At 40.4% G+C, this 19,976-nt stretch overlaps 1 protein-coding gene across 2 annotated transcripts in view; it reads right to left on the bottom strand.

The window, feature by feature from the left end:
* Positions 1 to 19,976, bottom strand: part of ARP8 (actin-related protein 8) — a 417,643-nt gene that overhangs the window by 138,414 nt on the left and 259,253 nt on the right. For both annotated transcript variants that reach the window (XM_089424245.1, XM_089424244.1), the window contains exons 7-8: positions 4,212 to 4,293; positions 3,593 to 3,735 (exon numbers count right to left, since the gene is read on the bottom strand). In XM_089424245.1, coding sequence (XP_089280371.1) covers positions 3,593 to 3,735; positions 4,212 to 4,293 — 225 coding nt within the window. The remainder of the gene's footprint in view (positions 1 to 3,592; positions 3,736 to 4,211; positions 4,294 to 19,976) is intronic.

The raw sequence follows: 19,976 nt of genomic DNA, 5'->3' as shown, positions 1-19,976 counted from the left end.
GACTAAGTCTCTCTTCATCTCTTCCTGCTGAAGAACGGCCCACATTCCTTCCCAATCTGGCAATCTCTCTCTGCCTAGGATACCGTGAACCCCTTACCTTATGCCTAGGTATGTGACCAAAATAAGGTGGTCTTGCAAGAGGTAGCCTATTAGTTGAACATTGTATTGTCTGCACAACTCTAGAGGAGGAAGAAGGCTCCTTGGCCCTCATTTCCTTTCTAGATTGGACTTTATGAGCTCAAGAGATTACAATGATCCATATCTTCATCTATGCAACTAACCAACAAAAAAACTCCAACATCCATGAAATGAACCCAACAATGTATATACTCAAAACCCTGATTTTGAAGTTTGTAATGAACTGTCATTGTCTGCAGTCTCTATAGTCAACAACGGAACACTGCAGTCAACGAGCGAAAACTTCGGAAGACAGAGGTTTTATCTTTTAGGTCCCAGTTTCACGGAGGAGGTGTCATGCAAGAGACTATAGCTTTCCCAGTCACTCCCTTAAGCCTGGCACGTGAGCGACTGGGGTCAGATCTAGACTGTAAAACCGTAACCCTAAACCCCCAATTGCATGGATGGAGAGTTGTCCATGCGACTAGAAGGATCCAATCGCATGGATGAGCTTCTGTGCAAGTGACTGCGGTCAACTTCTTCCTGTGTTGTGTCTGCGATTGAAGCCCAAAACCCTAAATCAAAGATGCGAGATTTGGACCCTGCAATTTCACCTCAGAGAGAACCTGCTCCTCCGTAGACGAGCCTCAGACCTATGCGAGCCAAAAACCAAGATAGAAGAGTGTCTCATAGTAGTGTATAAATGAGGTAGAGGTTACTTGTATTTATAGCCTTCCAAGGTGGTCCACATGTGGGCTTTTCTTCATAAGTACACTTTCCCTTATCCGATTTGAGTGATCTTTGGGTCGATTTTGATCTACTCGAAAAGAGGAATTCAATGCAATTATTATCTCCATCAAGTGAGCTGCCCAAAGTGGAATTTGACCGCAGTTGCATATTTTTAACACATAGGAGTTCTCCATAACCCAAAAATCGTTTCTGGAAATTCCACCTAGAAGTGTCGCAATTAGATTATTAGCCTATTTTTCAATGTTTCCTAAGTCTAAACTTAGTAAAACTGGTTAATTAATCAGTATTAATTGACAAATGTGTGAATCATCTAGAAACTCACATGGATCGACTAGGAAAAAATCTTAGCCCTTGATTAAGTTTTAATATTGGTCGTTGGAGTTCTAACATAACATTATAAGAAGAAATCGATGGGTAGATGGAGAACATACAAATAGAGATTGATTTCCTTGGAGAGTTCAAATTTTCCAGAGAGCAGCTATTGTCGGAAGAGTTCGAGCATCAAAAGGGAAGCAAAGATAGAGAGGGGCAAGCACAGTCAAGCCGAAGGAAGATTTTTCCAAATCCAATGAGTACATTGCAGAAAGGGCAAAATTTCTCTAGGAGGCTGTGCAGAAGCTTCAAAGGGCAGTTCAATTTTGTTGGTGTGAAGCTAGCTATTGGTTCAAGAGGCCGGAAACATTTCCAGAGCGCTGGAGAGATAGTTTCCCAGCCATTAGCAAGCAGCACGATTTGATTTGCAGAAGTTCTGAGTTAAGCATTTGAGGGGCTGCGCAGAGGTGACACAGGGCCTACGCAGAGCTAGGTGGACGGCTTGCTTTTCAGAGATAGTGAAGTGCGGAGATTGCTTAGAGTGAGGATAATTTTTGCCAGTATTTCCTCTACAGGATATTTAGTATTTGGCATCCAGATTGTACTCAGATTATTTCATTGCTACTTAATAATATAAAACCCTCCGCTGTTGCACCAGTTTTCCCAAGTTGGGTTTTTCCAGGGACTTTAAACCAAAAATAAGTGTGTCAATTTTTATGTGTGTGTGCCAGAATTTTCTGAGTTTCTATTTTTTCTTCCATAGCATTTTAATTATGTGAAGGTTGCAGTGTAGTTATTTCGTTGTTGTTGTAGCGATAAACTGCTAAATTAATTAACAGTTAGAAGAAATAATTTCAATTGCTGCAATAGGATTTCAGAGTTGAAATTTTCACATTGACCACAAAAAGAGAAGTGTTTCTTAGAACAGGAATTCCAAGCGAAAATCCCACCTTTATGTCAGAGAACTTTGAGTGTCTCCCTATTGAGGAAATTTGGGAGTCCAATTCAGGGCTTCCCTTGAGCATATTGTTGGAGATTCACTCAATTCTGCGTGTTCCCTGGGCAAAAGAATTTTGTGGGTCATCTTTTCGAGCAGTAATAGTGGGTTAGAGATTCTTGGCTTTTGGAGAGAGTTTCCCTTTGGATTGAGCTGGAGTTTAGTGGTAATTTGCAGGGCAGAGATTGAGGGGATCCTCTGGGTCGAATTTATCCATTTCTGCTTGTGTGCAGAGGCTATTAGACAATGTCTGCATAGAGGTTGGAAGAAGCGATGACTGGAAGAGCTAGGGGCTAAAAGAAGGAAAAATTTCCGGAGGAGAATTTTGCAAGAGTTTCAGTGGCATTTCAGTGACGGATTTCAGCTTTATTCAACAGAGACCTTCCTGTAGTGCAGAGAATTGGCCAGCATGGGTAATTCGCACTTCTTGAGGGCCTCTGGGTCAGCTGCAATCACCTTGAGATTTTTTTGGGTTTTTGTGGGTTTAGTGTGAGGAGTTCAGAGCTATTTTTGCAGAAATTTTTGAGCAGCGTAGAGGGAAGAAACACTAGTTCTACTTCAGGAGCAGTGGCAATATTTCCTGGACAGTGCTCAGTTTTCGTGGGAGCCATTTCCAGCACCTAATTCATCATATTCTCACCTGGGTTTTGCATAGCTTGCAGTAGCAAGCCCAGGTTCCATCTTTCTTGTCGTCTTATGTATTCAGCTTCCAGATATTAATAAAATGGCTTAACTCTTTGCCCTATTTTCATGGTGTACTTATTTCTGCTTCTGTGATTGAAAATTTAATTGTTGTAGCTTATTGCATGTTCTTGATTTTCACTGTTATCTCCTAGTTGGGCCATTACAAGGAAGGTAAAACAACATCACTAACATAACAAATTATTAATATTAAGATTTCAATAGGAGTAATCATCACATTACTAACCATTTGGTGACATGCTTTTAACTTGACCCTCAAGATTTTTTAACAAAACAAATAATAAGGATATAAATGATAGAACGACTTCATTTCAAAATTGCAATTAACAAACACGTGATAGTGATACACATCATTATTTTATGTCAAGTAAACCCGTGACATCAAGAACATCAAGCTGCCTCAATAAACTAGCAATGGTCCAACACAAATAACAACAAAAAACATACCACATATATTGATTATACTTCAAAGTTCAAACATCAACAATGCTTACTAAACTAACAATAATTTGTAGCTAATGCAACTAACTTTTCAACAGTTCATTTGTGGAATGTAAGCATTTAACCTTCAAAATTAGAGTAATTAAAGTGGATTACTACAATATTTCTATGCCTTTTCACTTCATTACATAATATCTTTTGCAAACAATGTACAATCCAGAATAGGAGCATTCTTTTGTTGTACTAGTCTGCTAATCACAACAAGAAGTTTACCTCCTTAAGAGTGCGTACGGTTTTCATATTAGTAAAAGCAACTCCTCTTTCAAGCATTAATTCACTGAGATAACTAGTGAGTCGCAATGCTCCTTGGCCCACAACTTCCACACCCACATGGTGCATGACTTTACCGCATAAGACTGAAAAAAGGAAAATTACCAACATAATTCATAGTGAAACTCTTATTGTTTATTAAAAATCAAGATCATCTCAAAGAACTGTATCTTATATTCTCATTACTTCTTTATATCAATGCTTTGAAATAAGACCCTTCTTTGAAAATACAACCTATAATTTCAACATATATCTACAAAATCATGTACAAAGTGTAAGGGTGTATATAATGAATAACGAGTATTCAACATTGTAGAATTGATCATACTCTGAACGTAAAAGAATTGTAAGGTATTTAAACTCGTATTCTCATAATGGTATCAATAAGCCTAGTTTTATGCTTTATCAATTTTGTTTATCCATATAAAATTTTGAACAATAGGAGGTTCCTCTATTTGAGAATAATTTAGGTAAATAAATGACTGTTAAACCTATTAACTGGAAACTAGGGCTTTACAATGAAAAATATGATAGTGAAAATGAAGAGCGTAGTTTAACTTACTTGGAACAACAGAAGTGACTTGAAAACCAATGTTGACAACTATTCCTGATGTTTTTCGTGCAGCATATAGAGCTAAAACAGCCTGCAAATTTGAAGCATGAGAAAACCAAAAGAAAGATATTATGCACAACAAAAAAATAATTGTATGATAACTATATGTTTTACTACGATTTCCATATTACTTTTAAAAATCTATCACAACATGGGAACTGTGACAAGTAGATCAAAGGAAAAAAACAATGTCAACTTAATGAAATGTTGTAACAAACAATCTATTGCACAAAGACTAAAACATCCTTCATAGTTGGTGGTCTATAGGCCCATATGGGATGTGATGTTGACCAATGCTTTTGGTAGCGGGAACCAAGAGAAAGAAGTGCAATTTTCTAAAAGCTTCTAGGAATGGGCGTTTCTTATATAATATAATGCTGTCAATACTATCAACATCTATCATGTCACTTGCGGGAATTGAACCTGGGTGGGGAGGATTCCGTTCCTTCCTCCCAACCACCCGGGATAACCCCAATTGACAATACATAATTTAACATATTTTGATATATATATATATATATATATATATATATGCAAAATCCTGAAATAGCTGTAGAAAACATTAAAAATAAATTAACTACAGGATTAGCACAAATATAACATCCATTATTTAGTAATTGTAACGTCATTATCAAATGGTCAACCATCAACCACAATATCAACCTTAAAGTTTCAACATATAAACTTTATCACCAACAAATAGTAATGGATAACATTAAATATGAAATGAAATGAAGCATCCTGTTCATTACCGAAGGGTCGTACAATGCAGTCAACAGTTAAAAGGTAGCTTCAAAGTATAAAGTTCAAACTCAAACTGGCATATAATATTTAGAAAAAGGCCATGATAAAGACAAAGCACTGAGTTCTAGAGACTACTAAACAGACAAAAGACAAATGGATCATTATCTACTAAGCTCCTCTTGCCACAAGAAACTTCTAATTTATTTTTCTATGATCTATGAACAAGAGTGGTAGGTGGAAGTGTTCATGAAACATGACCAGTAGCTACATATCCCCCATGCAATACTAGACATTACGAAGCAAAAGGAAAAGCTCATACATTCAGAAACCTGCTGGTGGATAACAGCGGTATCTTTCCTCCATGAAAATAATCACCATCACGATCACCCAAAAGTTCTGTTTAAGATTGGCAGCTAAGGGAGCAATTCAAGTTCTGTTTAAGATTGGCAGCTAAGGGAGCAATTCCCTCCTTGGAGAAGCCCAGAAAGCCTTAAGGAGACCTTCCACTTGGGAAAAATGAAACTTGCACATGGAAATTTTTTATTATTAATGCTGGTTGGAGTCAACTCAAATTTTTCAAGTCAACCTAGAGGAGAAATTTGACCTCCTAACTCACATATAAATAGACCTAAATTGGCATCACTTGGAGGCATCTCATCCCACATCAAATCTACTTCATTTGGTTCAATCACTTCTGAAATTGCAGGGCCAAGTTTACACGTGAGAAGAAGAGAGAGGAGACTTCTGTTGACTGTGTTCACTTTCTGATTTTTGGCCTCCTTTGACCAGCATTGACTTGGGGAGACTTTGACTTGGTTTGACTAGAATCTGATCTGTTTTGGGAGGCTGTTTTGACTGGGATGTTGACAAAAGTGTTTTGGGCACTTTGACCATCTTTGACCACAGATCTGAACCTAGGGTTACCGCAGGTTGACTTTATCTGTTGAACGAATTTGGAGGCAGATTTGAGGACTGTTTTGACTGAGCAAGCGAGGCCGAATTGTTTGCTTCTTTGACAGAACCTTTCTAAGCACATTTGACCATTGACTTTGATTGGTTAGGGCTGCATTGATTGTTGTTGACTGAACTTTGATAGGGCCAAAAATTGCAAGATTGGTACTTTGACCTAATTTGACTTTTATGCTCATCTTTGATTGGTTATTAGATTGTTGACTTGGATAGTCAAGCCTTTGACCTTTGACTTGTTGGATGCACTTGGGATATGTATCCCTACTGAACATTTGATGAACATCTAATAGAAGAAGAATCTCGTAGGGATTTCCCCCTTCTGGCTATTTTCCCTAGTCTTTGACCTAAATCTCTGTGTCTCATGTGAAAAAATCTAAACTGAAATTCTATTACTGCAGCAACTGATTTATTTCACCTACTTATTATTCTCAATAAGTTATTTACGAAATTCCTTTAGCAAATATTAAAATAAATTCTGCTGCAGTTATCACACAAATAACCAGAGAAAAATACATGCACAAGAATCAATCATATCGAAAGTTATTTTTGGAAAATTGTCCCAAGAAAAACCCAATGCGGGAAAATCGTTGCAGCAGATGAGGGCTTTATTAATGTTCAGTAGCAATTTCTTTTACAAGGAATGATTTTACAGAGAAACTGAAAGAAAACACCTAAGACTTTCCCTCTGAGACCATCTAACACTTTGGAGACCCTACTCCCACTTTTGCATCACCCCTACGTCACTCTGATTGACCCAGCGTCGCTCTAAGTGGATCTGCGTCCCTCCTACGTCAGCCTGCATAGGCCCTGGGTGTCTCCTTTGGACTGTGTGTTGGAATTTCTAAGTCCATCTGTTAGAAACCCTTCATGTACTTTTCTAATTTATTTCTGCCTACTTGTTCTGATTAATTAACAAGTTATTTACCATGTAAATACTGAAAATAAATACAAGTACATGATCAACACACTACAAATCATCAATTGAAGGAAACAAGACAATCACACAAGTGACACCATTTCTTTTGGACCAATGTCCCCGGAAAAACCCAATGCGGGAAAATTGATGCAACTATCTGAGGGTTTTATTATTATACAGTTTTTGAATACAATTTGGGTGCCAAAACCAACTCACCCAACAGAGAATAATCTCGGCAGTAGTACCTCTCTACTCGGAAGCAGATATTCTGGTTAAAACCCCGGATAAACACTCTGACAGCTCCCAGCTCCAATCTACCCCACAAAAACCCCAGCGTTAGCCTCTAGGGACTGCGTCAAACCTTTCTAGCCCAACGTCACCCTAGCTCGCCCTACATCAGCCTCTGGAGGCACTGTGTCAGCCCTTAGAGCCTCTACGTCACCCATGCTCGCTCTTTGAGGCACTGCGCAACTCCTGGTTGCCTCTGCATGAGCCCTGCCTGGCCCTGTCTAAACCTCTGGCTAGCTCTATGTCCCTCTCTCCTGGCTTCTGCGCTAATCCTCCTAGTACTACCTCTACCTCTCTGCTTCTATATTCACTACCCCTCAACTACAACTCTGATCACTCTTTCAACTTCCTCAGTAAACCCTGCCCCAGAAAATCGAAATCTTGATCAACTCGGTGTGTTCTCCAAGCGACCCTCAAGCCTCCTTTTATACTTTTCTCGTTGACAATTCAACGGCCGAAATTAAGTCCCTAATCAACGGCTAAGATTAACTCCGGCTTGATCCATGACTTTTGGACCCTGCTAACACAATTTTATATTAGTTCACATTAATATTTTATTTTCCCTAAGTTTAGACTTAGGGACTCCATTAAAAATATTAATTATTTTAATATCTCCCAAACTGCTTAGAATCTGCCCAAGCCATTTCTGGGTATTGGAGATCTCATGTGCTTTAGCCTCTCCACCAATTTTCGTGGCAAGAGCACATCTGATGCTACCCCAAATCAACATTCCCTCTTAGTGAGGACTGTGCTCTAGTAATACTCCTCACTGAGCATCACCCTGATCATCTGGCATCGATCCCTGTGCTGATGCTAGGCCTGCTACCCAACATCCTCTGCACTGCTACATCATGTACTGCTACCCATGGCCCTGCCACTACCACTACTGCATCTATACAACAGCTCCCTCTGCATTTATGCTGCTGCCCATGACCCTGCCACTGCCACTGCTGCATCTGCACTGCAACCCCTCTCAACATGTTGCATTGTGCTGCCTATAGCACTGCCACTGCTAACTGCTGCACTGCAACTCAGTTACAGAGAAGTAAGTAACTGATCTCCCAATTCTGACATCTCCATCAGGCTAGAAACACTCCTGATGTTGAAGCTCCCTCTGTCACTAACTAGTGCTCCCTCTCTGACCTCTACGCTGCTGCCACAACTCTATGCATCTCGCACTGCTACCTCACGTTGTCCCGGGACTCCTGCACTATAGCTCCCTCTCTCACTTCATCCGCATTCGTCTCTACCGACATCCGCTAGTCCTGCTACTCCTCTTCGGGGCTCCCATGGCAAGGTATAATCCAAGAGGTTGGGTACCTCGAGGATCCTGCCCCTCATCGCCTGTAGTCTGTCTAACTACAGCTCGATGTCTCCCCACTTCCGCTCAAGTGGGGTGTGAGCACTCATGGCACAGTCATCATCTGTCTCCACTTCCTTCTCCACGCTTGTTGGCACTGCCTTGGTCTCGGAAGCCTCTCCTTTGCTCTTCTTCCTCAAACACTAACTCGCATAGTGACCCAGTTCCCCACAGTTGAAGCATTTGACCTTGGGGAGGTCCTTCTTCTTCTGTTTCTCCTGCTTTCCCTCAGATGCTAGGGCAGCAGCCTCCTCTTCCTCCTTCTTGATTCTGATCCCGTTGTTGTTGCTTCCTGCCTTGCTTAGCATTCTGATCTCTTCTTGGCGAAGAGCCGCCCACATTTCCTCCTAATTTGGAAGGGTCGCCTTGCCCAATATGCTCTAGAAAAACACATCCCAGTCTTCTAAGACTGCGTTCAAGGTTGTTCTCACCATCAATTCTTGATCTAGCATGGCCCCTATGGAAGTCAGCTGATCCTGGATCTCCTTCAATCGACCGAAGAAGATATCAATCTGTTCTCCCTTCTGCATCTGGTATGACCACGACTGATTTTCTAGTAGCATCTTCCTCTGCACAGAAGTATGCTGATACAACTTCTTTAGGGCCTCCCACATCTCATTCACCATATTCTTCTCGACAATGTGTGGTACTACATGGTCCTTGACCCCGTCAAGGATGATGCTCTTGGCCTTTGCCATTGCATCCTCGTACTTATCGTTATCAGCCGAGTCAACAGGGACCACTATTGTCCTTAAGGCGAAGTGCTTGAGACAGTCCCTGTCTTGAACGGATAAGATTATAGCCTTCCAGACTACGAAGTTTGAGGCTCCGTCTAGTCTGTCCTGGTCTCTTACCCCGTTCACCGCCATCTCGCTGCTCCTCTACTTCCCTTCTGGAAGTTCTCAGTGTGACTCCCTCTAAACCTCCATTTCCCTCCTGGAAACCCCCCTGCCAATGTCGAGATGCCCCCACTCCGATCCTTAGTGCAGTTGCACCACTAATCCAGATTTCTTGGTAGAAATCCTCGGTGGCATCTCCTTCCTCCTTTGTCTTACCCTATTAGGTACTGTTCTGACTACAGTACCCCACCAGTTTCACTCTACAACTTACCCAGAGCCTCATGAGCCCCAACAAACTGAAGGTTAGAGCTTCTAGGCTTTGCGCACTCCTGGCACCAGCAAAATCTGCACCTCCTAGCCACAGGCGTCAATCCTTCCTAACTGAGAAAGATGACCGAGCACTACGTAGGTAGAGTCTGCTCCCCTCTGCCACTGCGTGGATCCTCTTCCCAACTCAAACTTGATGATGCAGGCACTGCATCACCCTTTCCTTGCTGGTTCTCTGCTAGGAACAGCTTTTGTCACTCGGGACAGCTGTTTTCTGTTGCTATTGCTCTGCTCGGCTCTTGTCATCAGTTCTCCTGTGATCTGTACCACGCTCTGATACCATGTTGGAATTTCTAAGTCTATCAATTAGAAACCCTTCATGTACTTTTCTGATTTATTTCTGCCTACTTGTTCTGATTAATTAACAAGTTATTTACCATGTAAATACTGAAAATAAATACAACTACATGCTCAACACATTACAGATCATCAAATAAAGGAAACAAAACAAGCACACAAGTGACAACGTTGCTTTTGGACCAATGTCCCCGGAAAAACCTAATGCGGGAAAGCCGGTGCAACTATTTGAGGGTTTTATTATTATGCAGTTTTTTGAATACAATATGGGTGCCAAAACCGGCTCACCCAACAAAGAATAATCTCGGCAGTAGTACCTCTCTACTCGGAAACGGATATTCTGGCTAAAACCCCAGATAAACACTCCGACAACTCCTAGCTCCAATCTGCCCCACGAAAACCCCAGCATCAGCCTCTAGGGGTTGCGTCAGCCCTTTCTAGCCTAGCGTCACCCTAGCTCACCTTGCGTCAGCCTCTGGAGGCACTAGGTCAGCCCTTAGAGCCTCTACGTCACCTACGCTGGATCTCTGAGGCACTGCGCAGCTCCTGGCTGCCTCTATCTGAACCCTAGCTTGCTCTGCATGAACCTCTGGCGGGCTCTGCATCCCTCTCTCTCGGCTTCTGCGATGGTCCTCCTGGTACTATCCCTGCCTCTCTGCTTCTGTATTCACTACCCCTCAATTGCAACTCTGATCACTCTTTTGACTTCCTCAGCAAACCCTGCCCCAGAAAATCGAAATCTTGATCAACTCAGTGTGTTCTCCAAGTGACCCTCAAGCCTCCCCCCTTTATACTTTCCTCATTGACAATTCAACGAACGAGATTAAGTCCCTAATCAATGCCTAAGATTAACTCTAGCTTGATCCATGACTTTTGGACCCTTCTAACACAGTTTTATATTAGTTCACATTAATATTTTATTTTCCCTAAGTTCTAAGATTAACTCTCGCTTGATCTATGACTTTTGGACACTTTTAACACAGTTTTATATTAGTTCACATTAATATTTTATTTTCCCTGAGTTTAGACTTAGGGAATCCATTAAAAATATTAATTATTTTAATATCTTCCAAACTTCTTAGACTCTGCCCAAACCATTTCCAAGTATTGGAGTTCTCATGTGCTTTAGCTTTGGCACCAATTTTTGTGGCTAGAGCACATCCGATTCTACCCCAAATCAACATTGCGTCTCTCTTTCTGCGCTGTCTTCCACTGCCCCTGCACCACCTCCTCCTCGATCACTGCCTACCGTTGAGGCCCTCCTCTTCCTCCACCCTGCAACTCCCTCTGAAATCAATCTAATCTTCCTTGAGAATCGAATTTCCTTGAGGTACTGAGTATCTATCGATGTACCTCCAAATGACCCTCAAGTCTTCTCTTATACTTTTCCTGTTGATGAACTCGCAAATATCATGAAATGACTGACTTCAGGTGTCTTCCCAGTGAAGACCTTCTCTCGAGTGATTTTTCCCAATGCCCTGTGAGCAGTCCTGTTATGGACATAAACTGTCGTGCTACATGCTTCTACCTAGAGGAATTTAGGCATATGCTGATCATATAGCATTGCCATAGTCGCTTCCACAATAGTCCCGTTTTTCCTTTCTACTACTCCATTCTGCTCTAGATTGTAGGAGTTGTCCACTCCCTTCTGATGCCTTCCTTAGCGCAAAAATCGGCGAATTCGTAGTCAACATACTCTCCACCATTGTCCCAGCGCAATACTTTTATCTTCTTTCCTATTAGATTCTCCACTAGAGCCTTGAACTCTTTGAATCGACCGAAAACCTCATCCTTGGTTTTCAAAAAGTAGATCCAAGTCTTCTTGGAATGGTCATTGATGAAGGTGACAAAGTATTCTGCACCACTAAGAGCTTTTGTGGACATTGATCCGTAGATGTCTGAGTGTATCAATCCTAGCACACTCTTCGCCCTATTGTTACTTCTGGAAAACGCAACTTTGGCATACTTGCCCAGAGCACACCCTCTGCATACATCATCCCATTCAGTACTTAGTTCTGGAACTCCTAATACTATTTTCCTGAGAATTCTCAGAGCCCCATGGTGTAAGTGTCCCATCCTCCTGTGCCATAGCTCATTCAAGTCTTTGTCTCCATTACTGCCTATCAGTGCCATTGGTGATTCTAGTTGTAACCTGTACAACCTGTTACTTCTTATTCCAATCTAAGCCTTCTTTTTCCAACTTGGGTGTTTGACATATACTTTCTCCTTAATGAAGAAAACGTCATAGCCCTTGTTTTGAAGTTGAGATACAGAAAGTAAGTTCATCCCCAATCCTGGCACATGCAGCACATTAGTTGCCCAAAGTCGCTCTCCTGCTTCGGTTTGAAAAACTATGGTACCTCTTGCTACTAGAGTACACTTTGCCTTATTCCCTATGGTGATTTGAAAACTCATTCTTTCTTCCTGATAATCTGAAAAACATTCTCGAATTCTGGTCATCTGCCAAGAAACTCCACTGTCTATATACCAAACCTCCGAGGAGGTAGAGCTTGCAAGGCAAGCGACTTCTTCTCCAATGTGCAAGCTAACCTCAAATATTCATCCCTTGTGCATTCTTCTGGAAATCTACAGGAATCCCCTTCAGTTGATGCCCTTGCATCATGCTCTTGACCCATAATCGATTTTCCTTTCCTGTTGTTAGATCTCTGCTCTGATACCATGTGAAAATTTCTAAACTGAAATTCTATTACTGCAACAACTGATTTATTTCACCACTTATTATTCTCAATAAGTTATTAATCGATTTTCCTTTCCTGTTGTCGGATCTCTACTCTGATACCACGTGAAAATTTCTAAACTGAAATTCTATTACTGCAACAACTGATTTATTTCACCACTTATTATTCTCAATAAGTTATTTACGAAATTCCCTCAGCAAATATTAAAATAAATTCTACTGCAGTTATCACACAATTACCCAGAGAAAAATACATGCACAAAAATCAATCACATCAACACAGTTATTTTCAGACAATTGTCCCTGGAAAAACCCAATGCGGGAAAACCATTGCATCAAATGAGGGCTTTATTAATCTTCAGCAGCAATTGCTTTTACAAGGAATGATTTTACAGAGAAACTAAAAAAAAAAACCCTGAGACTTTCCCTCTGAGACCATCTGACACTTTGGAGACCCTGCTCCCACTTCTGCGTATGTTGATCAATGGTTGTCATTGATGTCGACCCAAGTAGCACTAAGGGCTACCCCGATCTTGCATGGGCATTTTGACTTGACAACTTACTCGTCGAGATGTTTCTGTTGATATATGCCATGCCAAGTAATTCTTCACGGTTTGAGAAATATTCATGTTTGAAGTTAGTTACCCCAGTTAGTGGGCTAAAACCCTATGGGTTTGTAGCAGGGCACTCAAAATTGGTTGTGGCAGGGCACTCAAAATTGGTTGTGGCAAGGCACTTAGAGGGCTACCACAAGACGAAATTTCAAACTCTGGAGATCTGAAATTACATAGATACAACAGATTCAATATCGAGCTCCTAGAAGGCAAGAAAAAGCATGCATTCAAGGATCACTGCAGTAAGGACCACACATCAACAATCAAGGCTAAGTCTCCGACAACAAGGTATGTATGATTAGTATGAGTATCATCTCTGACATATGTTTTTGCAGAACAATGTAAGTATATACAGGGTATCGGTTATATATCTATGTCTCTATATGTCACAGTTAGTTTTGATACCACATTTTGGATGTCCTGTTCTTGAGACTACACATTTGATGCTACATCAAGTCTACTAAATCTATATGATGTTGTAAGTTCATGTTACTTGTCTTGTCGTAGTTGATAGAATGGTCTCTGTTGTTGTACTTAGAACTTGGTCCATCACAAGAAGAGGGAGAGGACTATGATGAGATTTTTGCACATGTTGATCGATATACTACCATCTGATCCATCGTTTCTCTTGCTGCTAGCCAAGGATGGACACTTCATCAAATGGATGTGAATATTGCGTTCTTACATGGCATACTCAAGGAAGAAGTATATGTTGAGCAGTGATGGGGCTTTTAGGAGAAGGACAGGAAGACTCGTGTGTAGGATGAAGAAAGCGCTTTATGGATTGAAGCAAGCCCCAAGGGCTTGGTATGCCCGCATTGATAGCCACCTGATGAAGCTTGGATTTACTGGAAGTAATGTTGATTTGAATCTCTACTTCAAAGTCGTCCAAGGTATGCCTTTGATTCTGGTATTATATGCTGATGATTTATTCTTGACAGGTGGAGAACTTCTAATCCTCCAATGTTAGAGGGAGTTGGCCTCTGAATTTGAGATGAAAGACCTTGGTTTGATGCACTACTTCCTGGGTTTAGAGGTGTGGCAGAGACCTAGTGAGATTTTCCTTTCTCAGGGGAAATAAGTTGTCAAGTTGTTGGAAAGATTTGGAATGGTGAAATGCAAGTCCATGGCCATAGTGACAACGATGAATTTTAAGAAGTTATGTGGTGAAGTTGCGTGACCTGATTTGCAAAAACCTTCTAAATACCATTAGTTGATTGGGGTATTGATGTTCTTAGTGAACACTAGACCGGACATATGTTTTGCTATCAACACTCTGAATCAATTTATGGTGGAGCCACTACATGCATATTGGGTTGCTGCTAAGCATGTGTTGAGATACCTACATGGGACTATCAATCATGGATTGAGATACATTGTCGGAAACATGAGACTTCATGATACACTGATGTTGATTCAACCAAAAATGTTGTTAACGGGAAGAGCACATCAAGGTGTTGTTTTAACCTGGAGTTTGCCATGATATATTGGACAAGTAGGAAGCAAAAGTTTGTTGCCCTTAGTACGAGTGAGGTTGAGTACATAGTACAGGCCGGAACTTCAGAGAACATACCAGCATTGATCAACGAAGACCAATGGGTCGTTTCACCATCTTTGATTGCGTTTTTCTGGGAAGATTTCTGAATTCTTGAGGCCATATTATCTAGCACAGAAACCGAGGTATTTGGGGCAATTTGACCTGTGTTGACCACAGGATTGTTTGATCGTAGCATTGACTAAAGTTTGACCGAGTTTAACTGACAATGGTGCATTGTTTTGAGTTAACTTTGACCCTTCTTGAAGGCCGAATTGGATTGTTATTGACCGAGATGCTTGGAGGAAGTTTTGTTGTTGATTTGGCCAGCGTTGACTTTCTAGTTAGGGCTACAGTTGACAGTTGTTGACTGATTTTGACAGGGTTGTTTTGACTGTGTATTGGGCAAGTAAATTTGATCTATGTACTCTCTCTCTCTCTGTTGAACTATTGAATAATAATAAGAAGATTTGATCAAAGGGTTTTCCCACATTCGGGTTTTTACTTAACATCCGCCAAATTTTGTGTCCTCTTGTCTTGGCTTGTCTTCTGCACGTGTTTTTATGTTCTATCTGCATTTACTTTCAATGTGATTAACTTAATGTGATTGCTACTAGAAATAATTGGAAATTGTCAATGGACTAATAAGGAACATTTAAGTAAATTGTGCTAAAACATAGAACTTACCATTGTTATCTAAAATTAACATGGTAGTAGAGCTCCGGTGAAGACAAAGCTTAAGAAAGAATGAGGAAAAGCAATCACTAAGGAAAGTTGTTGGACAAGAACTTGGAACTAATCCCAATGACGACTACATCTTACTTCAAATCTGAGGACAATCTTAAAGACAAATCTAACTATCATGCATGGAAGATGTCTCTAGATTTGACTTTGTAAAAAAATGATGCCATGGACTATGTCAAAGGAAGAGTAGTGGAGCCTCCTTCAAATGCATCTGCACTGCACAAACAAAGTACAAGAAATGTGAGGTTAAAGCTAAGAAATTATGGTTTGATTCTAATCACAAGCCTTTGGTTGCCTACATTTCTAATTTGGAAATATCTAAGGAGATGTATGACAAGCTTGTTGAGACATTCAAAGTAAATAATGAAAATCAAGTTCTCTTTCTCAAGAACAAGTTGAAAGACATCAAGATGGATAAGAGGAGAATCCATTCAATCCTACTTCCTGAGGATTATCAAAATCAAGAATGATCTCCTATCTATTGGAGAAGTCATTGGTGATAAGGAGCTCACTCTTATTGCACTTGGAGGCCTTACAAGAGAATCGAATGTGTTTAACACTACCATCCTCAGCAATGACAAGATTATGGGATTTGATGAATTATTGGCTAGATGCACTCTATGAAAATTCCGTAAACTAGACTTCCTACTGCAGCAAAATGATGTTAATTCTACTTGTTAATCAATACAAGTTATTTACTGTGTTCTACGGTAAATATCGAAGTAAATACTATTGCAACCTTCACTTAACTAAATATTATGCAGAAACAAGAGACTAAGAAAGAAAGAAAATACAACACAAATGACACCATTATTTTTGGGCAATTGTCCCCAGAAAACCCAATGTAGGAAAACCGGTGCAGTAGATTTGAGAGTTTATTATTATTAAGCAATAGCAAATTCTGAATACATCTTTGAATACCTCTAAGGTTATTCAGTTACAGAGAGAGAATTATTGGCAGAAAGATTTGTGAGATTCCCTCACACAATCACTAAGAAAATCTCAGTTGATCCGGACACTAGATGAGTTGCCTCTGGCAGGCCCTACGCTACCTCTGCGCAGTCCTCACGCAATCCCTGCATCAACTCCTCTAGACGCTGCGTCACCTAGCCAGTTGATCGATTTACTGCCTAGAGTCAATGCTCTCAGCCTCCCAGTCTCATCCTGGCTTCTGAAATTGAATCTACCCAGGAAAATCTCGGACTCTCTCTCACCCTCTGCCTTTGCATGGCCCTGCGTTAGCCTCTGCGTGAGAGATGTTGGTTCACTCTCTACCTCTCTCTACTGATGATTGTCCATCTACGAAAATCTCTCACTCTCTGGATGCTATACCTGCCCCTCAACTACGAGATATCTCCTCGATCAAAATTTCCTCCTGAGAGCTTCTCACTTCAGAAATTCGACCTTTTGATCTCTCGGTGTGTTTTCCAAATGACCCTCAACCTCCCTTAAATAATGTTCTTGTTGACATGCAACAGCCCAGATTACAAGTTAACCAATGGCTAAGATCATTTTAACTTGATCCTTGTCTTCTTCTAGAAGTTACACTCACAAGTAGATTAATACCCATTAATATTTTTAATTTCCTAAGTTTAGACTTAGGGTCCCATTAAAAAATATTAATTATTTTAATAAAATTGTCTCTGGGTGGAATTTTCCAAAATGTTTTATGGGTCTTTGGAATACATGTGCCCAAGCCTCCTTGCAAAGCTTGAGGCCAGTGTTACTTGGGAGCAGGAGCGAAAGCGGGGAGCGGAAGCGAAAACAGAAATGGGAGCGACATTTTCAAAAGCTCTCGGTTTGGGAGTGAATCCCGGAGCGATTTTTATATAATATATATATTTTTTATATTTTGATACATATATGTCAACAAAAACATGTAGAATGATGAATTAGATATAAAAAACATAAAAAAACATAGATTGATCATTGAACCATATAACATCAATCATCTAGAAGTTATAATCTTCATCAACCACGTCCACAAGTTAGTAACATACATATTACAACATATTGAGTCTCGTGAATCATGATTCATCAATCTTAAAGTTTCAACTTCAAGCTTTCAAAATTGAAAATTCAATATATAACATTTATCATCATTGATCACCAAAGTTGTACTTGTAAGCTAAGTTTAACCATTACAAGCAATAATATCTAACTGTTAACATGAAATGAAATGTTATAAAATGAAATGAAACAACTTTCATGAAGCATCATATTCATAATTCAGAATCATTACAAATGAGTTATAATTGCCAACTTCAAACTTCAAACTTTCATTGTCACAGTCATATATTGTTTACAAAAAATATCATTATGATATGAAAGAGTCAAGACTCAAGACTCAAGACTCAATAGTTATGAAAACTAATAGAAACTGGAAAAGACAAGTAAAATGTAAATCTATTATCTACTACTACATGTCGCCCTTGCCACGAGAAGTGTCTAATGTATGAGCAGGTAGTGGTGGTCTTCTAGGAGTCTCCCGCACAGACCGACAACCAAAACTAGAAGGCACATGCCCTCCACGTGAGGGTGTAGATGGAGGTGGCGACAGCAAAGGAACAGGACTCGGAACTCTAGCACTACTAGTGCTACTGGATGGTGGAGGTGGCATGGCTGCTGCTTCATCTTCCTCTCTTACAAGTTCCTCTTTCAGTTCTTCAAGATGTATAGTGCCATCCTCCAAATTGTCATCCTCTGGGTGGTTGTTCCAAATTTTATATGTTGGATCCTCATAAGCCCGATCACAGTAATGACTCAACAACCTCAAGTTGTAGTGCACATAAACCAAGCTTTTTACACAGTTTTCATTGAATCTGTTTCTTTTCACATTATGTATGAAGTTGTAGGTGCTCCAACACCTCTCTGCAGAAGAAGTATTTACAACCTGCAAGAGAACTTTTTTTGCCAATTTTGGAAAACGTCCATGGCCGCCATATGATTCCCACCATGCGAGAGCATCAAATCTGTCTTTGTCTTCCATTGCATTGAAGGTACCAAACAAGCCAGTGTTACTGAAGTATCTACCTATTTCAAGGCACACACTAGCACATTCCTCCCTATCAGGTATCAACTTTTCTAATGCTTCCAAATATCCTTTAGAAACCTCTTCATCTATATGGGGTTTGGTCCTAACCCCACCCCCTGGTGGTTGGCCCAACCAAGATGTAGAATAGTATTTTGGTGTAAGGATATACGCCAAGCAATGTAGTGGAACATTAAGTTTATACCACCATACACACACACAATCGTGAATCAGTTTGTACAAGTTGGGATCATTGTTATGAACAATATCTTTTATTTGCCCCAACATGGTATCCATCTGCTCATACACCTCGCCAATCACTATTTTATCTGTATCTGCAAACCGAATCATGTGATAAATGGGCTTGGTGAAATCCAATACTTGCCTCACACGTGCCCAAAACATACCATCAAGAGCGGCCTCCTCCACCAGTTCAAAACCTTGCCTGTCAGCTGCATTTGTAGCCCTTTCCTTTAATACCTGCCAGTGTGGACTTGATACCATGCTAGCCAATGATTCTCTTACCTTCAAAAGGTGCCTGAAGGTGAGGTAATAGCTACCAAATCTAGTCCTTGCAATCTTCAACAATTCCAATATTGAGTGACTGCAGTAAAGGCCATGGGTATTGCTATGATTTGTAATAAATTTTATCATTTGCTAGCCTTTCTTGTACAAATCACCAATCCATTTGTAATGGTCGTTTTTGTTCTTAACATCCATGCATCAAAAGGTTCAATGTGTGAACCAAACACCCATACCAAAATATGTTCAGGTATTTATCCTCAATAATTGCTCCCGCTGCCTTACAATTAGGAGCATTATCAGTGATGACTTGGATGACATTGTATGGCCCAATACGGTCAATTGTTTCAAGTAACAGACACACAGCGAGAACACTTATCAATGGCTTGCCTTTTACATTTGTCCATCGATCAGATACAATGGACACCCCATGGTCAGTCCAAGAACTTGTCATTCTATTCAAAGAATGTGATATTTTTTCTTTTTCATGATAAAGTCCAACAGTTCTTGCCTTGTCATACCCAAGGCTCTTGTATCCTTTAGGGGCATCATTTATGGCACAAACCATTTCGTGCCAATAAGGTGAGCGAAGAACATTGAATGGTATCCCACATGCATAGAGAAACATGTAAACTTTTGAATCCACATCATTCCTACACCATTCATCAAGGAAATCTGATATGGTTCTACGCCTTAAACCTGGTGACCCTATGCCTCCATATCCACTGCCTTGGGAGGATGCTGAAGGAGTTCCTTGTGCATGTGATTGTGAGCTTGGTTCAAAGAAACCCCTTGAATTTTTAGATCTGTATCGGGCTTCCTCCTCTTCCC

This window comes from Pinus tabuliformis, chromosome 4_2 (assembly GCF_031772625.1).
Source record: "Pinus tabuliformis cultivar Carrire ecotype Pingquan chromosome 4_2, CPIR1, whole genome shotgun sequence".
Lineage (NCBI taxonomy): Eukaryota > Viridiplantae > Streptophyta > Pinopsida > Pinales > Pinaceae > Pinus > Pinus tabuliformis.
This window is presented reverse-complemented; position numbering and strand designations above follow the sequence as displayed.